Source organism: Rosa rugosa, chromosome 6, assembly GCF_958449725.1.
Source record: "Rosa rugosa chromosome 6, drRosRugo1.1, whole genome shotgun sequence".
In the NCBI taxonomy this organism is placed as follows: domain Eukaryota; kingdom Viridiplantae; phylum Streptophyta; class Magnoliopsida; order Rosales; family Rosaceae; genus Rosa; species Rosa rugosa.
This window is the reverse complement of record NC_084825.1, coordinates 35,587,755-35,607,140: the sequence shown is the minus strand read 5'-3', so window position 1 is coordinate 35,607,140 and position 19,386 is coordinate 35,587,755. Positions and strand designations below refer to the sequence as shown.

Below are 19,386 nucleotides of genomic sequence, written 5' to 3'. Positions count from 1 at the left end.
ACAACAACTTCTTCATCTTTCACCAAACAAACAATAACTTAAAGAAACTAGAGAATCAATTTTGTAACTTAAAAGACTTCGATTCAAAACCCCCAATCTTGAAACCCAGCCTATCATCTTCCAAGAAACCCCGAATCAATTTACGAAAACTGTTACTCTACTTGCTCACCATCCCCAATCTCATAGAAAATCCTATCAACAGCTCCCTCATCACCATAAAGAGTAACCGAATCCTCAGTGTTGCGTTCCAGTAGGCATTTCAACCTGTGCAGAGAAACACACAGCGTGCGGCAGCTCTTGGAGCACCACAATCTCGACACGGAGGAGCACGGCGGCTTCATCGCCAGCACAGTGGTCATTTCCGGAAACCGAAAATGCGAGTTTGTAGAGACCAGTAGGACCATGGTCGGAGATAAGTGGAGGTCGGCGTTGTTGGGGATGACATTGTTGAACATGGAAGTGGGGAGCTCTCGGTCTGAATAGGCTACCTGAGTGAAGACTCTTACAGCTTTCTTGAGCAGAATAGCTTCAGGAAAATCAAGCTTGAGCTCAAACCACCGTGACATTGTTAAAGAAAGAAGGAGAGGATTTTCTTGGAGGGAAAAGCGGTTCAGAAATAGGCACAGTAACTGTGGGTGTTTTATTCTGTTGGGATTTTATCTTATTTACACATTTGGCCCAGTAATTCAGAAAACTAGCACTAAAGTTCTACTAATTACATTTTGGCCCCGTTTAGGGAACTCCCCAGAAAGCAAACCGCAAAATTGAAGACAGTATAAAAGTACCTATCGGAATTCAGGGTCGAGAAGCCGATTGGATCTTCGCCGCCGACGCTCTCACCATAGTCTATGGGTGAAACGACGTCGATCTGTACCACTCTTCGGTCCATAGAGTGACGCCGTTTCACCGAGATTAAGGACGCCAAACTCACACAGCCGTCGTCGTCGGAACACCGCCGAGCAGACACAGAGAGAGAGAGAGAGAGAGTCGCCAAACTCAATGTAGAGAAGTCTGACTGTTCAAAAATTTTCAGACCCGCTTCGTAACTATAGCATTATGTACTAGGCCCTACCGCTTTTTTTTCCCTTCTTTTTTCATTCTTAGTTTCTAATTTTTATTGAAATAAAGTAGAAATCTCCATTCCGACAAAAACATAAAAACTCTATGCCTCAAGTAAAACCCCGAATTGATTGTTCAAAAAAACTAATTCCGAATTAATGTGTACAAAGAAAGGAAAAAAAGGTAAACTTTGGTCACACGAATCAGTCTCCCAATTCGTACACCGAATGAATCAAGGGATTCAACCTACTTATATATGATTTTTTTTTTAGAATTCATTCCGCAATTATCCTATGGACGAAATTCTATTGGTGTCAAGAAGGACCAAAATAGTGAGCATCGAACTTGAGTGGCCACTTATGTTTGATTTTTTACAATTTATTCCGCAATTATCCTATCAAAGAAACTCTATTGGTGCCAAGAAGGCCGACCATTTTGGTATTAGCAAGCATCGAACTTGAGTGGCCACAAATAATGTCAGACTAAGTTCCAACATAGTGAGCACACCAACCCATCGAGGTTAAGATTAGGGGTGTGCAAAACATGGTACAAACCGGCCAAACCGGTTAAAACCGACCGATAAATATAGTTTGGTTAAGGTTTTTTAACTTTAAAAATTGAAAATCGGTTCACTACCGATCCAAACCATTTATGAACTGGGTTGGTTTGGTTTCTCTTGTACTTAAACCATAGAACCCGAACCGACCGGTATGTTTGAAATATAAGAGAAGTTTTTTTTTTTTTTTTATATATATATACACACATAATAAATATATATTTATTTGTCCGGTTTGTTCTAAGTAAGTTCTAAATCTCCAGTTATAACTTTATTCTAAAATGATATACTATCATATTGAATTCAAGGCCCAAAGGCCTAAAACCTTAGTATATAATCTCTATAATTTTTTTGATCCTTTCATATCACATCTCTGATCTCTCAATCTCTCATTCTTTGACCTTTAATACTATCATATTAAGCTAGTATTAATGGCTAAGTCGTTAAATAAGTGAATCACTTTGAATCTAATTTAGGTTTTAGTTTTGGACTATATGTTTTAGATTTTAATTAGATAATTTAACATAATTTCAATTCTTGAAATTGAATTTTTACTATGAATTTTTCATAAATAGCATGTTAATATTATATAGGTGAAAACCGCCTAACCGACCAAACCAAACCATCTTTAATTGGATTGGATTGGGTCGGATTGAGCTTATTTTTTTTGATGACCGGTTTTCCAAAATGCCTAAACCTCTCACTTTGGCATAGAGACGGTTTGAAGTCAAAACCGATCCAACCCAATCCGTGTGCAGCCCTAGTTAAGATAGATAAATTTTTGGACACACTACCAAATTTTGATACATTCACACTTTTTCATCTAGCAAAATGATCATTTCGAGACGGTCTCCACTCTCCACTCTCCACATATACATACATCCATGTCATGCAAGAGCAAGTTAACAGCTTTAATGAAGTAGACTGCATTTTAGAGAGTATCTCACTCAATTTAGCCGGGCAAGTGTTATTACAGAGTTGAAATCTCATTATTCTTGAACTGATGAAACAGAACTTCTATCACAGTCGGTATACTCTGCCAGTAACAATGTATTCAAATCTATTTCTTCCTCATGTAAAACTGCATTCTTCATCATGTATCCAAATCTATCAAACTTATACTAAGCTCATTAATTTCTAACTATGAATGGGAGCTCAGTAGACTTTACATACGTAATTTCTCAACATTTACCTGCAGAATTGCAATATCCACTCACACCAAGACAGCTAAGTGCAACAGACTCCTCGATACAAATCAACTAATTGGTTTCTATATAGTTGTAAACTTGTAATGGCCAAAGAAAAGTTTACCCAGGCCATCAATTGGGAAGCTGAGCAAGGTGAACTTATCCGAGGACCATATCCATATCATCTCTGACAAAGTAGCGGCATTGAGAAGCGCCTTTATGTGCTGGATACCAAACTTCAACGCACACGGAAATCCATGATCACTCTCAGTCTCGCATCTTGAGGGCTGCACAACAGTTCAACATGGAATCAAATAAAGAAACATTACAAGGAGTTGCCACTAATGCTAGAAATTAAGACACATGAGTAGCCTACAGAAGATGGCAATGTATACATGTAAAATTGGGTTCTTGTTCTGTTCATACATACTTTGCTAGATTCATATGTTGCTACAAGAATGAATATCACCAACTGAACAATTCCAGCAAGGCATCAAAACCCAGGGTCAATATAAACATATCACTCATGCCTCAACAAGGCTATTTCACATCAATTCAGCAACATATATAAAGGCCTCAGCAACATCTATATCATAAATCAACAAGGCTACTGATATTATGAATGAGAAATGGAATTTATACCTCTGTTGGGAAGACACGCTCGTAATTCACTACACGGAAAAGAACCTCATTTTCGAACAGTGTGGCATGAACTGCAATAATGCATATGAGAGCATATATTGTTAGGATAATCTTTGAATTTAGTAATATATTCTAAAATTAAGGACGTACAAGATTTCTGTTGAGTGCATATATTCTAAAATCAAATATTCAAATATTGTTGATCCTTTTAGTAAGGGTACCAAAGGTCGCATTGAAGAACTACGCTCACATGGATTACTTGATCCTTAGATTCTGCAAAGTGCAAACCACTATGGCTATTTTCAGTCTCATATAAGTTATGCTTATGAATCAGTACCTTGTTCAGTAATGCATAAATTTCTTGCTGATCAATAACAATTTTGAAGATAACTTAAATGAAACTAGAGCTCTTTTTCAGCATTTTCCAGTTTTCATGTGTGTTATACATGAAGAGTTATCTTATGATGAACATAAAGCAAACATGAAAACCATAAGGTTATGTAAGCATAAGTGTATTGAAGTTCATTATAACCATAAAAGCACCTAATTAAACTGATCTTTAAGTTTGTTCCACCGGTTCAACTATAAAGCCACTCTATGCATAAGGTCATGTAATATTCTACTTACACTGATCTATTATACCGGCATCTAAACCTTAATTGGTTAACTATGTAGATCTGACCTAAATAATGGCATAGAGCTGCTATATATGGAGATTCAAGAAGTATATATAATTCATCAAACTTTCTGATAAGTAATAATGATTCCACTAACTACCTGTACACCCAAAAGAATCCATATCAGTGATAAGCTCACAAAATCTCGCTGAAGACAAGCCAAGGCGCACTGGATATTGATTTGCTAAGAATCTTAGGTCCATCGCATCCCGATTCCATGAAAGCAGTGGCATTTTAAAGGAGTGAATCATCCTATCAGGACCTGAGAATAGAGACATATGAAGAATTGAATATACAATGCAGATTCATAGAAAGAGATCATAAACTCCGAAACAACATCATCAATTTCTTCTTATTTCACTAAATACAACCATAACTTGTGAAGAAATTTTCCAAGAACCAACCAACTGCACTAAAATTGTGCTTGCTCTCACCATTCTCAAGCTCATAGAAAATCACATGATCACCCGGTTCATCAGGATCTGAAGAATTGAACATACAATGCATGCAGATAATCATTAAGCAAGTTTTACGAAAACAAATTCGCATCAAGAACACTCAAAATTGGGACTCACCTTCATAGCCAAGCATATCCTTACTTTCTACCTCACCATAAAGAATGAGCGCATGCCGATTGTTCAGCTGCAATTGGCGGTGGAGGATTTCCAGATTGAACTGCAGATTCCGGCTTTCGTAGCACTTGAAGCTCGTCATCAACTGTTTCGGCATCAGCAGCACGCTGACGGCATCAGTAGCCTGGGTTTTGGAAACCAGTGCGACCGTCTCCGGAGTGACGCAGAGGTTGGCCTTTTGGGGGCTGCCGTCGAGCTCTATGTCGGTTAAGGCTACTTGAGCCATGGCTCCGACGGCCTCCTTCAGCGAAATCGCTTTGGGAGCTTCAAGCCTGAGGTCGAACCACCGCCACATTGTGGAAGAAAGCCGGAGAAGTTTGTTGGAGGAGAAAAAGGGGTTCAGAAATTTATGTGTAACTAACTATGGGCGGGCGATTTTATTATTTTGTTGAGAATTGTCTATCACACATCTAGCACCGAAGTTTTGTTAATTGCACTTTTGACCCCGTTCCCGGTACCTAGTGGAATTCGGGGTCACGAAGCCAATCGGATGGTCAGCAAAGATTTGATTCGGGGCGACGTCGTTTCGTTGAGATTATGAATTTGGAGAAGCAATCAATTTCTATTGTGATGATTCAACTATGTAATTTACATTGGAGCTCTTTCTTTCCCCCTCTACACTTGTACCACCTTCACACTACTTGTAACATTTCCCATCCTATATATTCACCACCACGCCCCAAAATATCACCTAATTTATCACAAAATGTTGAGACAAACAATCTTGCATAAAAATTATAGAGTAAATTGACAAGTCGAGTAACGAGTGTATTGTTTCAAGTTAGATACATCAATTGGAGAACATGGAGTGACATAATGACGACTAACCTAATTGACACGTGATAGTAATTTAGTCATTTAGATTAACTAAGTTGAACTTGACGAATGAGAAATTGACAATTATGATTGACATCTGAAGATATTTTTGTATTTAACTTAATTGATTTTGTCAACTGTCACTAGTGCTACACTTAAGCTCAACCTACATCCGAGTTGGGAGACTTTTGAGACTTTGGTGTCGACCTTCATTGAGCTTATTTTGGGAAATACTCGGGATCGTGAGAATTACCAAAAACTATGCGGGGTATCTTTGTGAATATAATAATTTAATGGGAAGCATCTGAAATTCTTAGAAACCCGGGGGTGAAAGTTTAAATAATACACCGCCAAAACGGAAATGCCCAAACCGGTTTAATAGTCAGTTAGTCATACAGAACTAGAAATAACAAACTCTCTCACTCACACTCCTCCCAATGCAATTCCTCTGAAACAAACTCTCTCTCTCTCTCTCTCACTCTATCGCTCTCCGATCATGAGCGCCGACTCATGGGAGACGGCGCCGGCTTCACCGGAGGAGGAGGTCATGTCGGAGGCGGCGGCGGCGGCGGCGTCTTCATCATCGGAGGAGGTTGTGGAAGACACAAACTCTGATGAAACTCAGACCACCATCGCGTCATCGTCGTCGTCCTCGGCGGAGAAGAGGCAAAATCTCTGGTTTTATGCGGAGCTGAACCAAGTCCGTCTTCTCCAGAGGGCCTTGAGACCTTTGTTTCAGACTGCCTACACCGACCGAGAGTACCCTGACGACATGTTCCTCGCCGGACATATCCGCGACGCCGGCCACGTCTGCATATCGCCGGACGGGATTCTTCTGATCTGCACAACCTCTTTCCCGCCTCATCTTGACGCCTATCTCCAACTTCCTCTCGCAACCTTCTCCGCCTTTCGCTGCCGCAAGGAGCGCGTGCTGGACCTCCACCTCCGCCTCTTGGAGAACCGAATCAACAGTACCGTCGACGATTATGAAGACGATGATGGCATTTCTGTATGCTTCTCCGGAGCGAAGCCGAACTACAACGCCCTGCTCTATTCTCTGAGGGACAGTAAGTAATTATTTTCTTTCAAGAATTCGGGAGGTTTCAAATTTTCAATTATTCAATGATTTTTATTTGTTTCAGGGGATGCTGTTGCCGTGCACAGCTCTGAGATGGCGCTCATTTCCTCATATCAGGGTTCTTTGGCGGGATTGGATTGGTCGGATTACAGTTATATAGTGAGCATTGAGATGCCGGCCCAGATTTTTAAGGAACTTATCAATTCTCTGAGCTTTTATGGGTTTGAAGGTACTTTTAAGCAACTTATCAATTTTTCTGTACATTACTGATTACTTGGTGAAAGTCAGTTGTGATAAATTGTGGCAGATTTAGATGTGAGATTAGTTTCAGTGTCTGTATATTTAATTAATTACTTGATGCAGCATTTCTGTATATCCTTGCAAAAGTATATTAATTTTTTGTCACAAGACAAACTAAATCCCCCAATATTATAAGCTTCTGTATATCTAATTTGCTAATTGAAGAGTCAGTTCTCGACCTTATATCTTGTTTGCTACACAGTTCACACACACATGCACACACACGCTTTCGAATTGCATTTGTTGGTTTGGTTAATACATGATTAGTGGCTGCACCTACTTTTTGTTGAGAAATTTCCAGCAATATTGGGTTCTAGAGGAGCACGTACTGTGTGGGTTACTTTGGAGCCACTGGTTTAATGCCCATTAAATTTTTCTGTAGCTTCATAACATGTTGTGTATGCTGCTTACTGGTCTGCTGTGCATCATTTCAGTTCATGCCGATGTGACAGCGACTCGAATTATGTTCCGTGTAGTCAATAAAGTGGTTATTCTGGAGGAAGGGGTAAGGTCTATTTAGTACTATGCAATAGTGTTCTACCCCATATGGTTTACCAATTTGTCCTTTTCTGTTTTGTTTTTGCTCTTCAAGAGTCCAACCTGATCACTATTAACTTCATTTTAATGTTGTGCAGGCTGAGAGATACCGGATTCTGCGTGAAAGGGGTCAATATCCATTTTTGTTGGAATTTGGTCTCCATCATAAGAGTGCATTCCTGAATGCGGCGAGTTTATCAGACAGAGTTAGGCTGCACCAGCTTTTGGATTTACGCACTGTGTTTGAGGTACCTGTTAATGGACTCGGTAGCATCATGTTTTGTTCTAGGCTTTAGGTGATCATCTATGAGTCAAATTTTATATGTATTTTCACTGTCCTGATTGAGAATTCTTTAGGGTGTACCGATTCCAGTAGATGTCGCAGAATCTGTCTCTATTACCATTGTTGACATGCAACATTTTTTCATGTTGGGTGTAGCTTGCCTCCACCTCATTCTGATTGTACTTTAACCCTGCTTAGTCAGCTTATACACCTTAGAATGCATAAGAAAAGAAACATAACCATGTCAAACTCATTTTGTTGATATTGCTGAAAAGGTTCAGGAAAGGATCTTAATCTCATTGTTTCCATTATTGGTTCAAAAGATATCTACAATATAATTTTTAAACTACTAGAGGAAATGCTTCGCTTTTTCTTGTTTTACAGTAGCATACTCTCCATTTAACATCACATACATACTCTGGAGCGATGTATGAATCACAATCCAGGGCGATAATCTCTAGTCATGAAATCCGGGTTTATTAGTGAGTAGTGGCTACATTTTAGCCTAATGGTAATGAGAACAGAGAATCTGCAGCAAAGTTCATGACCATAAAGAATCATGGTAACTTAATGTACAATGCATAATGCACAGGAGAAATAAACTGATAGTTGCTAACACGAAAATTTCCCCACAAAATTCAAGTCCGATACACTATACATTATAGGGAATGGTTGAAGCCACAACCTGTTAATTTGCTCAACACATCGTCTTTATGAGTTTACGATCAAACTCTTCTCATATGTTCCATGGTTCCTGTTCTTGGAAAAATCTCCTGACTTCATTGCAATTGGTCCGAAAGGGCAACTTCACATGCCTTCTCATTTGTCCACTGAAACTTTTTACTGGTCCAAGGGAAGTACCAAAACTCATTCTCCTAGTGGGTACCTTTATGTACAGGTCTTAAATTTCAGTTGGCGGCGGAGCTGGCCAATACACGTTGGAAGAGAGAGGTTTTTGGGGCACGTATAAATGAGATGAATTCCTTTCCTTCTCAACTTGAAGCCTTCCTTTCAATGCTTTTCAGTTTGTCGAATGTTCAGTAAAGAAAACAGCTGCAGCACTGCTACCTGAACATGATGATCCTTACCGGAAACAATTGAAAGATGGGATGGGGTTCTAATCGTAAAGCAGAGGAATCAGCTTAAAGGTTTGTTTGCTTCTGATAGTGTTTTCCAAGAGGACATAGATCCGGTTCTATCCCCTATGTTTCAGGTGGTCTTGGATGTGATGGCTAGCTCTCTTTTCGTGAATATTCTAATGAAGAGATTCGTGCGGCATTGTTTCAGATTCCTAACAATAATAGGTCTCACAAATTTTAAACCTAACAAGCCTGTTGCTCTGAACGTATTGGAATTGCATGGTGGACATATACATAGGCATCATCTTTAGTACGTAGTGAAAGTAAACAAAAAGAGAAAATAATGAACATGCAGATGGCTCATGAATCAGCAGCATTCCCAATTCTATGTCTTATAGTCTAACCAAATTTCCATAATCATATTCCTGATAGTTACTTTTGTTCACAAGCTTATTCTTGTACGTTCAACATAATTTCATAGATCGATTATGAGAGTACTAATCAACCCAGATTTCATAACTAGAGGTCACTGGTCTGGATTGTCATTCATAGATCGGTAGAGAGTATGTAACCGATGTATAAGGAAATTTCAATGAGTAAGTTACTTTAAAACAAGAAAAAGCCAAGCATATCCTCCAATACTTCAAAACATATATTGTAGATTTCTATTGAACCAATGATGGAAACAATGAGATTACGATCCTCTAATTTCCTGAACCTTTTCAGCAATATCAACCAATCGAGGAAAAACAGAAAATACATGTAAAATATGACTCATAGTCATAGATCATCATTGCCTAAGCTTAGAGTAAAACATGAGGCTGCCGAGAGCACTAATAGGTACCTCCAACACGGTGCGTGAATCAGTAAGCTGGTGCAGCCTAACTATGTTTGATAGAATAGCCGCATTCAGGAATGCACTCTTTTGATCGAGACCAAATTCCAACAAATATGGATATTGACCTGCGGAATGCACAATCTTGTATCTCTCAGCCTGCACAACATTAAAATGAAGTTAATAGTGATCATCTTGAACTTTTGAATAGCAAAACAGAACCTGATTGGTAACCCATAATGTGTGGGGGAGAACACTATTGCATGCTACTAAATAGTGCTTATTACCTCTGCCCTCAAAACAACCTCCTTATTGACAACACAGAACATGATTTGAGTATTTGTCACGGTGGCCTTAACTGAAACGATGCACAGTAGACTGGTAAGCAGCATGTACAAGATGCCATGAACCAACAGTATAATTACATTGCTGAGAAGTGCGGCGATTAAAGTACCAATAACAAAACCAACAAATGCAATTCGAAAGCATATAAGATGCACAGGTGAAAACTGTGCAATAAATAAGACGCAGAAGGTCAATAACTTCAATTAGCAAATTCGACATACATAAGCTTATAATATTGAAGTGTTCCCAGGAGAATCCAATTTTGCAAATAGCTTGTCTTCTGACAAAATATAAACATAAATAGACTTGACTTGGAGTCTTTCACCATCTATAATGATGCACAATCCCTTTCAACAATAAAAAGACCAATGTTCCTCTAATCTCTGGAAGTGAAACAAACACAAAATTTTGAAGTCCTCCAATTCACAATTGAGAAAGAAGTGCCAATTATTACTTGCACCAAATCCAGTTCATCACAATGGGGAGGATACCAAATATGGATACCCTGAACTAGAAAATACACCTGATAATGTAAAACAAACAGCACCACTGATACTAGGCCGAAACAGCAAGATTGGACAGGCTCACAGATGTGCGGTTGAAATTGCGAATCAAGTTAGACACTTGCTATATAAAACAGAAAAATTGACATGAATTCGGAAACAGAGAAATGCATGCTGTATCAACTAACTACACAATGAACCGGTAGCATTGGGTGATCTAATCGGAGTTTCAATACTCCGGAGTGCTCTATAACTTTCGCTATACAATGACTGCCATATTACTCATCTAATTGTACAGTACACTTAACACACAATGGAATCCCATATATACAAGCTCAGAAAATTGATAAGTACCTGCAGATCCATACAAGCTCAGAAAATCGATGAGTTGCATAAAAGTCTCCGCCGGCATCTCAATGCTCAGTTGATACTTCGACACATGCCCAACCACCCGACCCGGCTTCGAGTTCATCAGTGCAATTTCAGAGGTTTCCAGTTCACCACCGTCCACTGAGAAACAAAAACAAAAAAAAAAAAATTGAAGCAAGTAGTCATGGAATTGAAACCCTAGCTAGCTGGAAACAAAAAATAAAGCCCCAAATTCTGGAAACCTACTCACCGCCACCGTCCCTGACGCCATAGATCAAGGTGTTGTAGTTGGTGCTCTCTCCGGAGAAGCGTATCGAAACGTCGTCGTCAGAATCATAGCCGCCGACGGTGGCGTTGATTCGGTGCTCCAAGAGGCCGAGGTGGAGGCGGAGCACGCGGTCCTGGCGGCAGCGGAATTGTGTGAAGGTCGAAATCGGCAGCGACAGAGTTGTGTAAACAGTAGACCGGAAAGTGGCTTTGGAGGCCAGTAAAACACCGTCCGTCTTGGAAATGCTCATCAAGCCGTCGTCGAGGATCTTCCCGGCGAGGAACATTTCTTCCGGGTACTCTTTGTCGGAGTAGGCGGACTGAAACAGGGGTCTCAAGGCCTTCTGGAACAGTTGAGCTCCGTTCATCTCCAAACGAAACCAGAGATTGTCCGGAAACTCTTCCTCCGGTGACGGTGACGCCATGGTGATCGGAGAAGGTGATCGGGGGGGAGAGAGAGAGTTTGTTTTCAGAGAAATTGCATTGGGAGGAGTGGAGTGAGAGAGTTTGTTATTTTTAGTTTTGTGTGACTAAACTGACTACTATACTGGTTTGGACAATTCAGTTTTGGCGGTGTATTATTTAAACTTTCACCCCTGGATTTCTAAGAATTTCATATGCTTCCCATTAAATTGTTATATTTGCAAAGATACCCGGCATAGTTTTTGTAATTCTCACGATCTTGAGTACTTCCTAAAAATAAGCTCAACGAAGGTCGATACCAAGTGATCAAGCTCATATCTATGACTAGGGCTGGGCACGGGCCGGGTTCAACAATAATTTCACTGGGCCCGGGACCAGCCCGTTTTTCATTGGGCCCGGACCCGGCCCGTTTTGACACAAACAAGGACCGGCCCGGGACCAGCCCGTTTCATTTCGGGCCGGGCTTGCGGGCTTTCGGGCCCAAAAACCTGTACTTTACTATTTTTATATATACTTTGCTATATATCCAGATTTCATTCATATCACAACCTGGTGAAGATTTGAATCAAAACACAATATCAAGATCCAAAGTTCAAGCTGCAAATTCAAATATCCATAATACATAATATCCAAATTCAAGTACTCATCAAGAACAATTAAAGCTACAATTGAAATACAAAGTGTCCAAATTTAAATACGAAGTCCAAATTCAAGTACAAATATGCAATGAAATAGAAAGTCCTAATTAAAATACAGCTTCCTTCCACAGCAGCCAGTCGCCGTTTAAACCCAACGTCGAAATGATTCTTCTAGCTTATAGAGGAATGAGTGGAAGGGAAGCCGCCAGCGGTTTCAAACTCTTTCCCATACAGAATTACATTAGTTAAAGGCTTGGACAGCTGCCCAATTGCCGCACAAACACCAGCTGCAACCAAAACCCATATAAAAAGTAAAAAAACATAGAGATGACCACAGTCTTGAACTTGCAAGTCTTTATGCTCCAATAAAACAGAGAGTTTTAGCAAACTACATTAATACATGATTATTAAATCCAGTAGCTGTTCAAGTTTAAAAATAACAATAAAAATAAAAAGACAATTTTTACAAGTAATGATTTGTATTCAACTTCGTCATACATTTGTTCACAATTCACACATTTTGATTTCCTAATTCAAATAGAGACTTGGTGAGCCATATATTGAACATATTGTCAAGACTAGCTATTCAAATGCAGAGTTTATAGTCACAGATAGAAACTAGCAAGAAGGGCGAGCAAAGAAACCATATCCAATCCCACCAAGACTATTCAAATGCAGAGTTTATGGCCTGTCTAAATGATTTTGGGGTTAATTAAACTTATGAATATGTCAACTGGGTTTCTTCGAATTGAAATGTAGATATCTAACATTGAGTAAGAAACAAAAACTGAGCCTTTATAAAATCGAAATCTAAACGCTGAGCTTCTTGTTTACTCTTGACATATATGGAACCCCAAACTCAAATCCTAAGCACCACCTGCAATTTCAGCAAAATAAAGTTTATACCTATAGCTCCAAAGAAGTCAAATTCTCAGAATCAAATCGTTTGCTCACCAATTACTCAATTAAAAACCCTAAAATCACTTCAAATCCAAACTACCCCACAAATTGACCACATAACTCTCTAATTCAAGCCTTCAATGCACAAACTACCTTCCCTTGACAATTAAACTGAAACCCAGTCCTTCAATTTCACAAAAACTATAATTGAGGAAGTGATTGGAGTACCTTAAGTGGTCGATGGCCCAGAGCAGTCTCTTTCTTTCTTAAATCTTAATGGAAAGAGGAGCTCGATTGGATACCTAACCGATTAAAACCCAATTTGATACTTGCAAAATTAGATTGGGATCACAGCAGAAATACTCCACAGACTGAATCAAAGTCCCCTTGGCACCAAACACAAACCCAGCGAACCGCCTGCAAATCAATAACAAATTTAAAACTTGACAAGCGAAAACACAGTAAGAACACAGAGAGATTGAAAGGGGGAGAGGGATACAGAGATACAAAGAGAAAGACAAAGAAACTCATAGCGTGATGTGAAGAGAGAGAGAGCAGTCTCGGCATCTCGCGGTGCAGGTGAAGTGAGGGAGAGAGCAGTCTCGGCGTTGGCGGATATGGCGGCCTCTCTCGGTTCAGATCGGGTTTGGGAAGAAGGACCGAAGGAGGCGGCCTCTCTAAGTCTCTAGGTTCAGATCGGGTTTGGGAAGAAATGAAGGCTGCTGAGACTGAAGGAGCTTAGGTATTTTAGTGAGGAATATAATTCAGTGCGTCCGATCCTATGTTAAGATTTTGAGCCCTATACTTGGACCAATAATATATGGACATCTGTCTATTTTAACTAAAACGGGCCTGACGGGTTTTTTCAACTTTGAAAGTGAAGGCCCTGCCCGAACCGTAACTTTGAAATTGAAGGCCCGGCCCGAACCGTTTTGCTTTTTAAAAAAATAGGGCCCGGCCCGAACGGGTCGGGCTTTGACAGGCCGGTCCGGGTTTGCGGGTTTGCGGGTTTGCGGGTTTTCGGGCTTAAACGCCCAGCCCTATCTATGACGTTTGTCTCAAACTCGGCTGCGGGTCGAGCTTAAGAGTAGCACAAATGAAAGTTGACAAAAGCAAGTTAAATACAAAAATGTCTTCAAATGTCAGTCACAATTGTCGATTTCTCATTCGTCAAGTTCAACTTAATTAATCTAAATTGCTGTCACGTGTCAATTAGGTTTGTCATCATGATGCCACTACATGTTCTCCTATTGATGTATCTAACTTGAAAAAACACACTCGACTTGTCAATTTACTTATTGAAAAATGAAATTGTTTACTCTGCAATTTTTAAGCAAGATTGTTTGTCTCAACGTTTTGTGATAAACTAGGTGATATTTTGGGGTGTGGTGGTGAATATACATGATGGGGAATGTTGTGATTTATGAGTAGTGTGAAGAAAATTCTTAATTTCAATGAAACGACGTCGTGCCTTATCGATCTTTGCTAACCATCCGATTGGCTTCGTGACCCCGAACTCCACTAGGTACGGGGAAATGGGACAAAAGTGCAATTAGCAAAACCTCAGTGCCAAATATGTAATTAAGACAATTCCCAACAAAATAAAATCGCCCACCCATAGTTAGTTACACTCCTAAATTTCTAAACCCTTTTTTCTCCTCCAACAAAATTCTCCGGCTTTCTTCCACAATGCCGCGGTGGTTTGAGCTCAACCTTGATCGCCGCAAAGAGATTTCGCTGAAGGAGGCCGTCGGAGCCATGGCTCAAGTAGCCTTAACCGACATAGAGCTCGCCGCCCGTCCCCAAAAGACCGACCTCTGCGTCACTCCGGAGATCGTTGCACTGGTTTCCAGAACCCAGGCTATTGATGCCGTCAGCATGCTGCTGATGCCGAAACCGTTGATGTCTAGCTTCGAGTGCTCCGAAAGCCGGAATCTGCAGTTCAATCTGGAAATCTTCCACCGCCAATTGCAGCTGAACAATCGGTATGCACTCATTCTTTATGGTGAGGTAGAATGTAAGGATATGCTTGGCTATGAAGATCCGATCGGCTTCGCGACCCTGAATTCCGACAGGTACTCTTATATTATATACTGTCTTCAATTTTGCGGTTTATTTTCTGGGCATTTCCCGAAACGTGGCCAAAATCTCTCTAGCTAGTGCTAGTTTTCTGAATTACTGGGCCAAACTTTATTTTTTATTTTTATTTTTTGAGAATAATTGATTCCATTTCCTAGTTGACTTTGGATTAGTGTTTCTATTCCTATTTAAATTTGGTTTCCTAGACCAAGTTGGATACAAATCTCTATATAAAGCTTGCCGGAATCAAATATTGCTGAGGAGATGAAGATGAAGTCAACAAGGAGAGACCGTCTTCGAAAGATTGAGGAAGACGCTCAAAGATGGTGATAAGACTCACTATAGTCTCAGCCCATCTTATATTATATCCACCCAGCTGTCTCTCTAGCCGTTAGGATTAGCTAAATATCTTCAAGTCCTTTGGACAGGTGTCAATTGCTTCCAGCTGTATTGACTTGTTTCCAACGTAGTTATATTCTGTACTGAAACCCATTTTGAGGCATGAATGAAAATATGAACTTCTTTTGAATTTCCTTTGCTTTCCTTTATGCAATTCCTTTGTTCCTATCATTTGGTACTCAAAGCCATGACCTTGAGGGGGAACCAGATCCAATCCCCCTCCGTCCCCATGACCAACGCCTCCATTCCGCCGCTTCCGCCCACCCCTCCCCACAGCTCCTCCGCGCAGCCATCTTCTTCTTCCTTTCCACCATTGCTTACTATGGAGCAGCTTCAAGCTCAAAACGCAGACCTACACCACTCCATCGATACTCTCACACATCATTTTGCTGCCTTTCAAAGCACCGTGCTGCAGTCTATCTTGCAACGATCAACCCCTCCCTCCCCCTCCTCCGTGTCCACAGCCTCCTCCACCCCAACTTCTTCCCACAACCCACAAATTCCTTTTGGGTCTTTTTCACCCGCCACCACCTCCTGGTCTGGCTTGGGTCCCTCTAACCCACCACCCACATATCACAGCCCTCCGCCACATTCAACCCCTCTCAATACTACATCTTCACTGGCTCTATCCGCCTCCACCACTACACCCCTATCCACACCGCTTCCGGTCAGTGGTCCCTCTTTATCCACCATCACTTCGACACACCAACCACAGTTTTTCTATCCAGAAATGCCTTACCCATATCCATACCCTCCACCACTATTTCCATACCCTTCACCACCATATCCCTACCACCCTCACCCATTTCCATATCCAACACCTCTTCCTTGCCCAGATCACACCAGACAACCACCTCCTCCCAATAACCATGAGTTCAGACCCCCTAAGGTGGACCTCCCTCGTTTCACCGGTGACGACGTCGTTGGTTGGTTGTCCATGGCTGAGCGTTACCTTCGCTCTCATCGAGTTCCACCGGCTGAAAAAGTAGCCACCCTCGCCACCCACTTTGGTCCTGACGCCTCTATGTGGATGAGTGTTTTCGAGCTCCGTCACCCCAATTCTTCTTGGGAAAATTTTGTGCGTGCGTTCCTGGAGCAATATGGCGCTGGTAGCCTCACCGACCTCAAGTCCACCCTTTCACATCTCCAACACACAGCTTCGGTGGACGATTTCGTCAACGCTTTTAAGAAGCTAGCATGCCGGGCTCCGGAATGGGGAGACGCGGACCTCTTACCCATCTTTGTTGGAGGCCTCCGCCATGAAATTCGGCATGATGTTCAGGCCCTGGAGCCTCAAACGTTGAACGCTGCTCAACGCCTTGCCCGGCGATTTGAAGCCAAGCTCAGCGATGCACGTGCCGCTCGGCCACCCAAACCCATCCATTGGACCCACTCTGCACGAGCAATTGGTGGTCCCAGCAACAGCTCCGTACTCCCTATTAGACAGCCCAACGGCAATAATTTTCAGAATGGGTTGTCCACGGCCACAACGCCTGCCCAACGCCCCTAAAACAGAGGCACCTTTCGGCAATGGTCCACCTCTGAGCAGCGTGACCGTGGAGCACGGAACCTGTGCTTTCACTGTGACGAACCTTACAGCCCCGCTCACGTTTGCAAAAAGCCAGTGCTAGCCATCCTCGACTGCCCTGCCCTTTGCCCAACAGAGGACCCCTCCCCAGCCATCGACCCTTCTCCACCCGAGGAACCCCCTGACCCCATCCCGGAAATTGGGTATCCTCTAAATTCCATCACTCACACCAAATTGGGTGAGATGATGCGTTTCCAAGGTTCACTCAATGGTAGCCCCATCACTATCTTCGTGGACTGCGGCTCCGCAATGAACTTCCTGAACCCTTCTATTGCCCAACGATTGGAGCTTCCTATTTCGGGCATCTCTCCTATACATTTTTCCTCCGCTTCGGGGCACTCTATTACACCTTCGGGCTTAGTCAAGAACATCACTATACAAATCCATTACTACACCTTCTTGGACTCCTTCTTATTACTGCCGGTTGCAGGGTGTGATTTGCTTCTGGGAGCTCCATGGTTGGACTCCTTGGGCTTTGTTGGTTGGCATTTCTCGGAGAAATTGATGGTCTTCACCTCGAATGGCAAGTGCCATATTTTACAGGGTATTGTCAATAGCCCAATGACTTCCCCGTCCGTTGCTCAAGCTGAAATAATGGGCCTGCTACCACCAGATCAGTTGGACCTATCTCCAATCGATATTGGGCCGGACTCGGTCGCATCTGTCCACATCAAGGCTATTCAATCCCTTTTGGACCATTTCCACGACTTGTTCACACCATGTTTGGGCCTCCCACCACAGCGGCCCATTGATCATAAGATTACCTTGCTAGAGGGCACCAACCCTATCAATGTACGCCCATATCGTTATGCTCACTCCCACAAGGATGAATTGGAAGCCCAAGTCCGTGAGATGCTCGCACAAGGCATTATCCGGCCTAGCACTAGCCCCTTTTCCTCACCGGTTCTTTTGGTGAAAAAGAAAGAGGGCACATGGCGTTTTTGTGTCGATTATAGACAACTTAATGCAGCGACGGTAAAGGATCGTTTCCCTATTCCCATTGTTGATGAATTGTTGGACGAGCTACATAGGGCACACTATTTTTCCAAACTGGACTTACATTCCGGGTATCATCAAATACTAATGCACCCCGAGGACATTGCCAAGACCGCTTTTAGGACACACGAGGGTCACTATGAGTTCGTCGTCATGCCTTTTGGTTTGTCTAATGCCCCTTCTACTTTTCAAGCACTCATGAACCACATTTTCAAACCACTGTTACAGAAATTTGTTTTAGTTTTCTTCGATGACATATTGGTTTATAGTGCGGACTTGGAGTCCCATATTGCACATCTTGCGGAAGTATTTACAATTTTGCAGGTCAATAGTTTGAAAGTCAAGCTTTCTAAGTGTACATTTGGGCAGCCCACAGTTAGCTATTTGGGTCACACAATGTCTGCCCAAGGTGTTTCCATGGATCCTACAAAGGTCCAATGCCTTCTCTATTGGCCCAAACCCACAACTCTTAAAGCCTTGCGTGGGTTCCTTGGGTTGGCCGGATACTACAGGCGCTTCATTCAGAATTTCAGCTTGATTACCAGGCCCCTCAACGATATGCTCAAAGTTGATGGTTTCAATTGGTCCCAAGCCTCTGAAGATGCCTTCCTTCACCTCAAGCATGCCATGACAACTGCCCCTGTGCTCGCTTTACCAGATTTTTCGAAACCTTTCACTATAGCTGCAGATGCAAGTGGCATTGGAATTGGGGCAGTGTTATCACAGCAGAATCATCCCATAGCATTCCTCAGTAAAACCTTGTCACCCAAGAACCAACTACTTTCAGTATACGACAAGGAAATGCTTGCAATCCTCTTCTCTGTGGAAAAATGGCGCCCTTATGTTTTGGGAAGACACTTCACGATTCTCACTAACCATCAAACTTTGAAACACTTGATGGATCAGAGGATTACTACCCCTTAACAAGAAAAGTGGATGACAAAGTTATTGGGGTATGATTTCACCATTGAATACAAACCTAGGAAACTCAATACGGTTCCGGATATCCTTTCTCGTCGTCATGAGGTCTGCACCATTCAAAGTATCAGTGCGCCTATTTTCGACTGCCTTACGCACATCGATAACGCCTGCACAAGAGACCAAGAAGCCCAAACAATCATCTCGGCCCTTCAACAAGGCACTCCAACCAAGAAGAATTACTCCCTATTGCACAACAGATTGTTATACAAAAACAAGG

The 19,386-nt window shown here is 41.8% G+C and overlaps 5 protein-coding genes and 1 long non-coding RNA gene across 10 annotated transcripts in view; 2 read left to right on the top strand and 4 right to left on the bottom strand.

The window, feature by feature from the left end:
* The window catches only part of LOC133718758 (uncharacterized), a 53,202-nt gene extending 52,119 nt beyond the window's left edge, over nucleotides 1–1,083 (bottom strand). For 2 of the 5 annotated variants that reach the window (XR_009850557.1, XM_062145634.1), the window contains exon 1: nucleotides 170–1,082. Coding sequence is in view for 4 of the 5 variants with exons in the window: in XM_062145634.1 (XP_062001618.1) it covers nucleotides 170–566 (397 nt within the window). In the remaining variant the exon portion in view is untranslated. Of the gene's footprint in view, nucleotides 1–169 lie in introns of all 5 variants that reach the window. The other 3 variants (XM_062145633.1, XM_062145631.1, XM_062145632.1) reach the window with 3 other exon arrangements.
* A 1,565-nt stretch (nucleotides 1,084–2,648) lies between these two features.
* On the bottom strand, nucleotides 2,649–5,057 carry LOC133714217 (uncharacterized). Its single transcript, XM_062140301.1, has 5 exons — nucleotides 4,697–5,057; nucleotides 4,556–4,603; nucleotides 4,222–4,383; nucleotides 3,445–3,515; nucleotides 2,649–3,089 (listed from the first exon to the last, which is right to left on the bottom strand). The coding sequence occupies exons 1-5, from the start codon at nucleotides 5,046–5,048 to the stop codon at nucleotides 2,886–2,888; spliced, it is 837 nt and encodes a 278-aa protein (XP_061996285.1). The 5' UTR covers nucleotides 5,049–5,057; the 3' UTR covers nucleotides 2,649–2,885.
* Nucleotides 5,058–6,065: 1,008 nt separating this feature from the next.
* LOC133716672 (uncharacterized) lies at nucleotides 6,066–7,973 on the top strand. The gene is made up of 4 exons (XM_062143348.1): nucleotides 6,066–6,636; nucleotides 6,712–6,876; nucleotides 7,382–7,452; nucleotides 7,583–7,973. Exons 1-4 carry the CDS (start codon nucleotides 6,066–6,068, stop codon nucleotides 7,778–7,780), a joined length of 1,005 nt encoding a protein of 334 aa, XP_061999332.1. The 3' UTR covers nucleotides 7,781–7,973.
* Nucleotides 7,974–9,497: 1,524 nt separating this feature from the next.
* Nucleotides 9,498–11,657, bottom strand: LOC133718803 (uncharacterized). The gene is made up of 4 exons (XM_062145686.1): nucleotides 11,149–11,657; nucleotides 10,884–11,039; nucleotides 9,969–10,039; nucleotides 9,498–9,840 (listed from the first exon to the last, which is right to left on the bottom strand). The coding sequence occupies exons 1-4, from the start codon at nucleotides 11,588–11,590 to the stop codon at nucleotides 9,637–9,639; spliced, it is 873 nt and encodes a 290-aa protein (XP_062001670.1). The 5' UTR covers nucleotides 11,591–11,657; the 3' UTR covers nucleotides 9,498–9,636.
* A 509-nt stretch (nucleotides 11,658–12,166) lies between these two features.
* LOC133715827 (uncharacterized) lies at nucleotides 12,167–13,858 on the bottom strand. The gene is made up of 2 exons (XR_009849236.1): nucleotides 13,355–13,858; nucleotides 12,167–12,513 (listed from the first exon to the last, which is right to left on the bottom strand). It is a non-coding gene; the product is annotated as an uncharacterized LOC133715827 (long non-coding RNA).
* Nucleotides 13,859–14,815: 957 nt separating this feature from the next.
* Nucleotides 14,816–19,112, top strand: LOC133716671 (uncharacterized). The gene is made up of 3 exons (XM_062143347.1): nucleotides 14,816–15,143; nucleotides 15,790–17,077; nucleotides 17,204–19,112. Exons 1-3 carry the CDS (start codon nucleotides 14,816–14,818, stop codon nucleotides 19,110–19,112), a joined length of 3,525 nt encoding a protein of 1,174 aa, XP_061999331.1.
* The last annotated feature ends 274 nt before the right edge of the window (nucleotides 19,113–19,386 follow it).